Source organism: Sceloporus occidentalis, unplaced genomic scaffold, assembly GCF_023333645.1.
Source record: "Sceloporus occidentalis isolate IW3139 unplaced genomic scaffold, rSceOcc1.0.p SCAF_5, whole genome shotgun sequence".
NCBI classification, from domain to species: domain Eukaryota; kingdom Metazoa; phylum Chordata; class Lepidosauria; order Squamata; family Phrynosomatidae; genus Sceloporus; species Sceloporus occidentalis.
In genome coordinates, this window is record NW_028316985.1 from 26,997,483 (window position 1) to 27,008,813 (window position 11,331).

At 39.4% G+C, this 11,331-nt stretch overlaps 1 protein-coding gene across 1 annotated transcript in view; it reads right to left on the reverse strand.

Moving 5' to 3' along the window:
• Positions 1 to 10,424, reverse strand: part of LOC149311813 (insulin-like growth factor 1) — an 80,150-nt gene extending 69,726 nt beyond the window's left edge. Inside the window, exons 1-2 of the mRNA XM_089526721.1 lie at positions 10,362 to 10,424; positions 3,758 to 3,917 (exon numbers count right to left, since the gene is read on the reverse strand). Coding sequence (XP_089382847.1) covers positions 3,758 to 3,917; positions 10,362 to 10,424 — 223 coding nt within the window. The remainder of the gene's footprint in view (positions 1 to 3,757; positions 3,918 to 10,361) is intronic.
• Between the last annotated feature and the right edge of the window lie 907 nt (positions 10,425 to 11,331).

Sequence of the window (11,331 nt, forward strand, 5' to 3'; positions counted from 1 at the left end):
AACGTGCTCATTTCTAACAGAGTATTAAATGTGTATTAGTTTGTGAATTAGCTCACCACAGTGTGGTTAAAGCATAAGCCATATACAGGCATTTAACATGTATACATAATGACCCAAAATGTGGAAGAGAACATATGCAAGTCTTGCCTACATTACATAGAATGAGCATTATTAAAAAGAAAAACAGTAAAATACTTCATGAAATGTGAGTATGATTTATTTGTACTTGTTTTTCTAATTCACTTTATCTGTAAATATCATAAGGAGATTATTATTTAAAACATACAAATAAGCAGTCAATAGTACCTGTCAAAAAGAAATCTAAACTATATCACATCCTCATTTGCTCTTATTGCATGTTTCATGCAGTTGCTAATGATACTAGCCTTGTCTGTCATAACAAGAACATATTGTGCAATATATTTAATTAGTGGGTAGAGGACCTGCTCTATTCCTTTTGACATCAGAGCCAGATGCAATCATCTTCAGAATCACTACCCTAGCAAACTGTTGTATGGAGGGACTTGGTTTTATGATACTGAATATGTATATACACACAGAAAGAAACAGAGACAGTGACAGAGACATAGAGGCTGTGCATACCAGTAGTAAGTGCTGGCATCGGGGTGGTGTGGGGGTGTGGCTTTTGGATGACACATGCCCCAATGCCGCCACAATGCCAGCAGCACACTGCCCATCTGACCACATGGCTGGCAGTGCTGCAGCACTCCTTTGGTGTGGCCTTCACACACCACACACCAAAAGGAACACCAAAAGTGCTGCCATGGTGGCAATGCTGGATTGGAGCTGTGGCATGCGGTTGCTACAGCCCCAATCTGGTGCTCAATGGGGTGGTGCAGAGCCACTCCTTCAGGCCAGTCTGTTTCACCCCATAGAAAGACATACATAGATATCACTATGAATATTTTTATATGTGGCAGAAAGAGAGATAGATAGGAGAAAAATATAGGATTAGAAGAAGAGAAGAAGACATATTCTTTTTCTAATAACAGAAGTGGAGAAGAAAAGATAAAATTACGTTTTCCTAAAGCAGGCCTATTTGAAAAATCACAGAGCTGTATTTCAGTGGCTAGGACATCTCTTTGTGAGCCAAATGATGGTCTCTCTTTAACCCCGAGCATGTTCTGACTCAGATGGCAAAGTAAGGTCAACCGAGTAAGCATTTCCTGAGAAGCTTGTTTTCCTTGGAAATGTCGCACTCAAGCAGTAACTACACCTGACCTTTTACAGAACATTAATTTTATAGCTGGCAGATCTAAGGTGATACACCCACAACTGCAGGATTCACTTTAGTGGCCTCAATAGTCTTGTGTCTCAATAGCAAAAAATTGCCAACACAAAAAGCAATACTTAATTAGTATACTTGCTGGCATTACTGGCAGAGACTTTCAAGGATAGAAATAGTATATGGGATGAAGTGCTCTTTCACCCCCTCAAGGAGTTCTCTCTGGGTCATGGTTGAAGCTCTTGGGGGGAATGGTGTGAGGAAGCTTACATTGCCACTGCCCATGCTGGTCTTCTGCTGTGAATCAACAGAGGATTTCAAATCTTTAAGCTTTCAGTCCCCAAATTGATACAATCACTGTATTGGCTTGAAATGTTTCATATGCCAACCTGAAATCCTTAATAGGATGAAGTGCAAAAATGTTTTAAAAGAATGAATGATTTTTTTTTATAAATAGAAAAAAACATGAAAAACGAAACAGTGCCTGTAGTGTTTAAATCTGTTCTGAAACAAATGCAAAGAGGCACAAATGTAATTCCTATCTGAAACATATGGAGCTAGCGTGGCATAGTGGTTTGGGTGTTGGACTATGACTTTGGAGACCATGGTTTTATTCCTGCTTGGCCAAGAAACCCACTGGGAATGTTACATGCTCTCAGTCTCAGGGGAAGGGAATAGCAAATCTCCTCTGGACAAATCTTGCAAAGAAAGCCCCATAATAGGGTTTGCCATAAGTTGGAAAATCACTTAAAGGTACACAGTACACACGTTTGAAACAGGTTAGAGTAAAAGGGGCAACTTTTTCTAATGGCAACAATGGTGAGATTGGTAGCTGCTCCTGAACGTGCAGTTTTCCTCTCACTGTTCTAGCAGTTCTAGGGGGTAGGAAATGGCAGCCCCTACCTACATACATATAATTTATTTCAGTCAATGACCAGTAAAGAGCCCCTACTTTTTCCCCTTGGTGAAATAACACAACAGGCAAGGGGTCCTGGGAAGAACAGAGATGGCCAGGAATGGCTACTGAATTCAGTACTGCTGACAACACCAGCTGTAGAACTTGTTTAAGAGAAGATGAGGAAAGAAGGAATAAAAATGATCTCCACTAAGAACAAAACAAATTAGTGAATAAATAATAAAAACAAGTTAATCATGTTAGTGAATGGAATTTCTAAATGGGAGTGGATCAGGATAATGGCAGCCTCAATTTTTTCCCTTCTTTTAACACATTCTTCAAAATGAGCACAAAAGGAGTTATTACTGTTCCTGACACACAAAAATGACTCCACTGTGGCTTCTTTACTTTGTTCATCTACGTATCCAACAAACTGGCATTACTCTTAAAAGAGCACACAGATTATGTCCTTTACACCAGGGTTTCCAGCCTTGGTCTGTGTTACTTAATTTTGAACTGGTAATTCAAAAGCATAGTTTTGACAGATCTTCTTAACATAACAATACCCCACAAATAAAGCAACTAGCTTTTCAGCCCTGCTACTGCATTGATTGCTGTTACATGTTTACTCTTGATCAGCACAAACCAACCTCAAAGATGAGTTGCCAAATGAAAAGATTATTGGCAAAACACCCCAAAAAGAACCCCTTGACATTAAACAAGTCTTTTCTTATAGGGCATCCATTGAACAAGGAAGAATATTTTGTGATTTTTCCTCTTTGCTGTCATCTCCAACATTGGAACATTAAGTGCTTAGGATGTTTTCCTTCCAAACAATTATGCTAAGTATAGCTCTGATTTATAATCCAGTGGATACTAGTTCCATGTGTCTTTTTTGCTGAAGAACTTTAGCATGTAGAGGATTCTGGCTAGCAGTCTGGCTGAGGAATGTTTTTCAAGCCATTCAACACAGTTTACAGCACTGTATATCAACATTTACCCAGCCCTGCTGCTCTAATATCTTGAAGCTGAGGCAATGAGGACTGATCAGTACAGCACACTCATCCCATAGCAGTTGTTTAGTGTTATCACATCTTGCCTCCCACACGTCCTCCTTGAATGGACATCAATTCCTATAACCACTCAGACCAGGTGTTATAGTGAAGTGGGTTTGTAATATTACATGACTCTCAGTTCTGTGCTGAAGTACAGTTCTAAGTATTTGCCAAGTGCAGCATGTTGTACCTTTGTATTTAGGAAGCCCTTAGGAAACAAAACCCCGAAGTTTAATATGAGAAAATGAGGGAACCAGCTGAAAAGGAGTTAAAAGATATAATAGTATTGAAAGGCATGAAAAAACTGAGGGGTGTGTCCATGGGAAGGTGGAGGAAAAATAAATTTAGGAAGCCCTTAAGACCACAAAGTATTCCTGAGTATTAGGATACAATGAGCCATTTTATTTCATCTTTACTTTTTGTTTATTTTCTTGTATGGTTTGATTTAATTATTCATGCACGGTGTCTTGGAGAGCTATATTTGTCTTGTCCCTTCAAGTCTGTAAGGGAACATTCTTAGGATTTATGAATGAGAGAAAGAAAAAGGCATGTTCAACTTACTGAAATAAAAACCTCTTTCTCCACAGACAAACTGAAGAGCATCCACCAATTCAGCACCACAAAGTGTCTCTGGGCCAGCTGCCACTGATGAACTGGTCAATGTAAGAAAGCACAGGCCAAAGTAGAAGAGATGAACATAGGACACAGTAAGCATCTTCACCTGCAAAGAAAGTAAAAAGTATTGCATTAGAATTCCCTAGTAGAGTCCTACAGTAGAGATTGCCAGTTTAGCCATTTATATATTCCCCACCCTTGATAATTGTTGTGGTACCTTCAAGTCAACTCCAAGTTGAACCTGTCTTAGGGTTTTGGGAAAGATTTATTCAGAGGAGGCTTGCCATTGCCTGCCTCTAAGGCTGAGAGAGCATGACTTGTCCAAGGTCACCCAGTGGCTTTTCAAGGGCAAAGTGGAGAACCGAACCCTGGTTTCCCAGAATCCTAGTCCAACACTCAAACCACTACAGCAAGCTGGTTATCCCCCAACAAGATATATATTGTCAAAAACTAAGCTTGGGAATGTTACTTGCTTTAAACTAGAGCTGGAAGCTGTATTTTAAAGCAAGTACACTTTCCATGCTGCTAGAAAGACAAAAGAGATCACAGGATTGCATAAAATGTGTAAATCCTGATTTAAACATATGAATTAAAATTTTGAAAGAAATGCTATAATTTGAATAGAATTACAGTTGCCCCTCTTAATGCACAGATCTGAGATCCGCACCCTTGAATATACACTGCTATTTGCAATGACACACCTATGGGGCTTGAATAAGTGTGAGCCTCCATTTTCGGGGGGGGGGGGACGGATCCCCTGTAAAAATGGAGGGCCAACTGTATAATACATCTCCCTAAAAGGGTGAACTGTGTGTGTACTCTGTGTGCAGTTTACATGCTGCTCTTCTTTATTATAGTTCTTCATTTTTAGAGTTAGGGTTGGACAGAATAGCCTTCAAATGAAGGACTGTCACTTAACAGCAGTTTTAACAGAGGCTTATAAAATGGGACACTACCATAGGGCTTCCTCCCACCAAAGGCCTGTTTTTCCTTCTCTAAGCCACCCATAATTTTAACTAAAATAAAAATTTGAAGAAAAATTGTGAAAAGGTTTGGAGACTTTGTGAAAATTTGCAAGACTTCACAAGTCAACAGCTAAGGGGTCAAACAAAAGTTTCCCAGCATCACCTTCTGGATTTAGAAGGTGGACTAGGAAGGAATGGAGCCTCTTTAAAACAGTGCCTCAAGGTCCCACCCAAGAAAGGATACCAGGTCAAAGATATCAAAAGCCATTGAAAGGTCCGGTGGAATTAACAGGGACACACATTCCTCCTGTTCAGTTCTCAGCATAGACTGTCCACCAAGACGACCAAATATATTTCTGTTATCAGATCCAGACTGAAATGGATCTTGATAATCTCTTTAATCTAGAAATCCATGAAGCTGGGTGAGTGCCGCATGATCCAGTATCTTGCCCAAAAATGGAACATTGGAAACCAACCAGTAATTGTCCAATACAATAGGATCTAAGGAGGATCTTATCATGATTACTTATGATTGCTTCCTTTAGGCATGCTGAAACTCTGCCTTGTTTTAGCATAGCATTGATTATGCCTTCATTCAGGCTCCTCACCACCTCTGGATTTTTTAACAGACCAAGAAGAGCAAGGGTTTAATGCACATGTGGTGACCCTCATCTTGCCAAGAATCCTGTACAAACTGAAAAGTAGAATCATAGAATCATAGAGTTGGAAGAGACAACAAGGGCCATCCAGTCCAACCCCTGCCATGCAGGAAATCTCAATCAAAGCATCCCTGCCTGATGGCCATTCAGCCTCTGGTTAAAGACCTCCAAAGAAGGAGACTCCACCACACTCCAAGGGAGTGTGTTCCACTGTTGAACAGCCCCTACTGTCAGGAAGTATCCATTATCACTGGACAAGCATGGGCTAAAGTTACATCCACTAGATCTGTATTAAATATAGCATCAAAGTCAAAGCAAATCTGAGTGATTTTATCTGCAAAATTCAAGACACCTTGTTCACAGAGGCCTGTTCCATGGCTTGGATTCTCCTCTCATGGGTTTCTGCCTTAGTGGGACTTGTAGTCCAATACATCTGGAGGACATCATGTTGGGGAAAGTTGATGTGGTTCTGTGATCCTGACATGTCACAGATAAATCCACACAGCATTGTGTCGTCAGTTTTCAGAGAGTTTAACTGCAAAGAGGAAGGCTACAAAAACTCAGTGTGGTCCAGCTACCAAAGCAGCTCTAAACCCTGTATAAATGCTGTTTAAATTGGGATTAGCAGCTGCTTTGTGTTATTGGGAGCAGCAAAAAGCAGCTGAGGCACACTGATCTTTCCTGGACATCAGTGACAATTTAATCATATTCTTCACTGAATGTTAGAAGAGCCAAGCAGAAATGAAAAACACAAGTACCATCAAACCACAAGAAGTTCCAAAGCACTTTTTATGTCTCTTTGGCCCCAAGAGCAACCACGAACACCTCAATACCTGCATGAGCCATCTGATATATATGTGAGCTCTGTAACAAAACATTGTCTACAAGCTCTCTATGTCATCTTCCATACCATTTAGTCTCCCAGCAGGTTTCTATCTCTTCTATAAACACACACAGTCTGACGCTGGTGGGATTTCTTTGGTGCTTCTGCAAGTCTTAGGTCCTCTAAGTCAGTGGTCACCAAACTGTGCCCTTTAAGAGATTTTGGACTTCAGCTCCCAGAAGCCTCAGCCATGTTGGCCAATAGCCTGGTATTCTGGGAGCTGAAAATCCATTAAAGAGCACAGTTTGGGGAACCACAGTTATGTTAATATATCACTTCTGTTTCTTAGTAGACATGTTTGACTACACATCTATCATAACTGAGCATCTGAGCTATTAGTATATATGAAGCAGTTATCTACTCATAGACTAGATAAGACACAACATTTCTCAACTTTCTGGCCCACTCAACAATATTCTATCACCTTTTAATTATAAGCAGAATCTAGTATGTCTGGGATATAGCTGGGGTAAAGCTAGTTTCTCAATGACTGAGAGCCACACCGATTTGGAGGAGTGGGTTTAGCCTTTGTGCTCTCTTCATGTGCACCCTTTCAATTGTCTCATATGGCTGCCATTTGCTAAACTTGCTGGGGCTTGCTATAGCTGTTAAGGGCAAAACCCACCATGGCAATGACAGGCTATCTCTCCTAGACAGGGAATCCATAGAAGGCTCATTATATAAATAACCAAAACAAAGTCAGATTGATGACATTGACACATACTTTCTTCTTCTTCTAAACCCTTCTATTGCTCACGCCTGTGTGTGTGACAGATGGCTTAATTGCTAGCCTGTATGAAAACAGAAGATGGCAACATAGATGCTGAAATCAACACTCTCATTCACCATGATGACATCATCAGAATGAAAATATCAAGCACAAAAGCCAAAAGAGATACATCAAGGAATGACTGAGGAGGAAACATATTTTCATCTGCAACATGAGTCATTCCCCAACTATGCCACAAAAAAATCAAGGGGAAAAAAAGCCCCATAATGTATGAATATGACTTCAGTAGCCAACAGAAATATCCTCTGTGTTTAATTTTTCATGCTCTGAATGGTCCAGGCTTAATAATTTCACTTTTCCATCACTTAACAAAACCTCCAAGCAGTTTAGTGTAGGGGCAAATCACCTGCTGATTTCATGATCTTGCTTCCAAGGACGCAATTCAAGGAGTTCTTCCATCATAGTCTCAATGGAACAGCACTGTATAACTATTAAAGAACACTGTGTATTTCACAGGGTGTTCTTGAAGCACATTTGTTTTTGCCTCAGGCAAAAATGCCATTTAACAATATAATTTTTTTTTTGAGTTTTTGAGCAAAACTACATTGTAAGAGAAATACTGAAGACAAGGTTTCCATGCCCCCCACTTTGTGAGAGCCAGATACATGACACAATGCAGTTGCCAGGAGTTTCAATCCCTCCCCTCATGATCAAACAAACAAAGACTTTCAGGGTTTGGGGAAAAAAATAACAGATTCCTATATTCCTAGGCCAAATGAACCAATGAACCTAATCTGTATAACATCTAATTGACCCTTATATGGAACCTGTAGAAAAAGGCTCCTTTTCCATACCTTTATAATTCTTTTGTCTTTTGATGGGACAGTTGGAGTCATACAAAAATACTTACGATGATTAACAATTTGCCTGCAGGGATTTTCAACAGGTCTGGGTGTGTCCAGTTTATTTTGTGTGCAAATTGAATAGAACACAGAGGGCTTTAAAAGCATACCCTGGCAGATGGGTGGAGTTTTATCAAAGCAGCTGATTAAATTTGGACTCTGAGTTTGGACTGTGAAAGGCTGGCTAAACACCCCTGTAATGAATGACCAATTGTATTTTACAGCTGGGATTTCCACCAGTCTCTCCTTCAGGAGAAGATTTGGTCTCTGCTGTGCTTGGACAGCAGCAGTCCAAAACAGTGGCGCTTAAGGAAGCCAACAGATGGCTTGCTCCGTGGCTTTTACACCTTCCATGCCCTCCCCCAACTCCTCCCATTCAACAAGCTTTAAATCAAGCAGCGCATCCGAATGCTCAAGCGAAATTCGAATAACGTTGCTTCGTGACCACCTAAAACGGATGATCCTTCTGGAACAGCTTCACAGAATCACAGTGATGACAACAGATATAGCATATATTGAAAATAACACATTTCTTGTTATATCTTCTTCTTGGTTGCTTATGGGATTCTAGGCTCCAAGTATGATCCTGCGCTAGTGAAACAGATGCTAAGTTTGTTGCCATGCTGTCAAAGACAACCTTACAATTAATTAATATATAAGTATGTCCAGTGGATTCAGTCAAAGGAACAGAAAAGAAGATTTCAACGAGAAGGCTCCAGGCACTTCTGTACAGGATGAAGTTTTGTTCTAAATGACATTTACAAGCCTCACTGACATAGCAGATAAGTGCGGGCGGCATGTTTCACAAGGATCTTGTTGAAAGTTCCCTATTTGAATTACTATTGCTGATCTCTTCTTTAAGATGCCTTTCTATTTTCCTTACCCCTTCAGGGCTAAAGCTACAGTTAAGTATCCTCATTGGGGAACTAAGGGCTGCAGTCCTAGACATTTGGGAACAAATCCCACCAAATTCAGTGAAAGTTACTTCTGAACTGACATACACAGCATTTCACTGTAAGTCCTTCTGAACTTAATTAGGAAGATTTCAGTTAACATGCTTAGGTCATGTTCATCATTCACAGAGAACCTGTCAATGGTTATAAATGGATATTTCAGATTACTTCTGTAGAACACTATTTGACAGCAGTTGCAAATATGTCTATATTGAAGAACTTACATTAAAAGCACTGGTTACTTATTATTTATATTTAGTATATTAACATATATTTACTTATATTCTCCTCTTTCCAGTGAATTTAATACTGGATACTTTCCATAGTTTTGCATCTATTATCCTGACCATTCAATGGCTATTGACTTCAGAGGAATTTATATGACATCCTGAGGTATATTAAAAAACAACAACAACCTCCCCTGCCCTAAAATAAAATGAATGAATTCTACTTGCATTTAAAAAGAAACATATACAGCTAAACTAAATTGGCATCTACTGCACTGGAGTCTCTGTCAGCTGAACACTTCTCTGCCTACACATGGAAAAACACAACAAAACTTTGTTCTTGCAGGATATAATTTTGCTGAGAATGGAAACTTGAGTGAAGGCCAGCTAACAGAATCAGAGGTCAGTGCATCTACTGAAGCCAAATCTACCTTAAAGAGTTTTGGGTTCCTAAAGAACAAGGAACATTAGTATAGGATACAAATTTATCTCAGACTTTGCTTGACAAAAACCTCTTTGCAAAAGGCAAAATAAACCCAGACAGGAAAATAGCTCAATTTTCCTTAATGCACAGTTGCTGAAGCTTAAGCTTTGGAATCTGCATGTCTAGCAAGAGCTGTACATGGTTTCTATTTAGGAAGAGGGAAAAATTCATTTTGACTTTTAACAGGACAGTATTACCAAGAAAGAAAGAGCAAGCAAGCAAGAATAAATGTACAATAGTTCCAGCATACAGCTGCCAAAAGAACTGCACATTACCCTTCAAATTTCATTCTGTGCACATCATAATCTTAGAGACCTGAATCAGCTACCTTTTGCCTAATGGTATCACAGTGTCAACATTTGCACCTGCAGAGAAACTCTAAACTTCTTGTTCCATGTTCAGCTATCTTAGCTACAGAAAATGATGTCAGTGGAAATTTCAGATATATGACAGAGCCAGAATTTTGGAAAAAGTTTTTCCAACCCAAACTGAATTCTTAAGTACCTGCAATACATTTACCTTTACAGTCACTAAGCTTTGCAGAGACACACTACCACATTCTGTCAAGCCTCCTTAGCTGTACTAAAACTGTCTGTTCAGCAGTTTAGAAATAAATTCCTAATACACAAATAATGCCACTGAAAAAAATACCTAATAGCTTCCATGCCAGAATCAGATCACACACAGTAAAATTCTTATTCTCATCAATTTTTTAAAAAGAGAAATCAAATAGGAAGAAAGATTTACCTTCAAGAAATCACAAAAGCAGCACTTAAATAATTGTGTTGAAAGACTGTTGATTTTTCCCATTGCTTCTTAAGTGCAAACTCTGGAAATGAATTGGTTAGCAGAAATAATGAGGGGGGAGGGGGAAAAGAAAAAAGAAAAAGAACTCCAGAGAGAGGTGAGATGTTGAGAGCAATTTACATTTCAATATTGAGGACTTTTATTCCATTGCGCAGGCTCGATCTGTTCTGATTTTAGCAGTGACAGTGAGATTTAGCAAACAGAAGAGGGATTTAGAGAAAATCCTCACATTTATCTACATTACAGACACTGTAGACAGGAAACAGCTGGGAGAACATTTGCCTTCTCTCCCTCTCTTTCTCTCTCTCTCTCCCTCTTCTGGCAAAGTTACTGAGTAAGGACTTTTTTGGGCATGGTGACAAATAACATCATACCTTTGCATTTTGAAACTGGAGCACTGAAACATTTTTTCCCAAAAAAAATCTCCTCCCTTCTTAAGAGACCGTACATTAATGACAGGAAAAAAAAGGGGAGGAGGACACAGCTTAAGAAGCTGAAATTGCAATGGGAAATGAAACATATGAATGGTCACGTTTCAACTAGCTGCAATGCACACACACACACACGGTATGATCTAAGAAGCTGCAGAATATTTGGACCATCATCAAAACCAACTCCTGCTAATGTTAACCCTAAAATTATAGTTTGTAGTCTGATCCATATAGGAACCTTGATGGGGGACTTTCCCAACTTTTACTAAACCATGTGAAATAACTGCAATTTTCTTACTACCCAGAGCTTGGAAAACTAACTTTCCTGAAAGTCTACCACTTTGAGATGGGTTGGTACAATTTCCTTAACGTGTTCCATCATACTACCTGTGTGCAGAACATTTGCTTTGCTTTCCATTGGTGATTTATGGCATTTTTCTTATTCATTCTGTTAAAGAAATTTAAAAAGGTGGTATTAG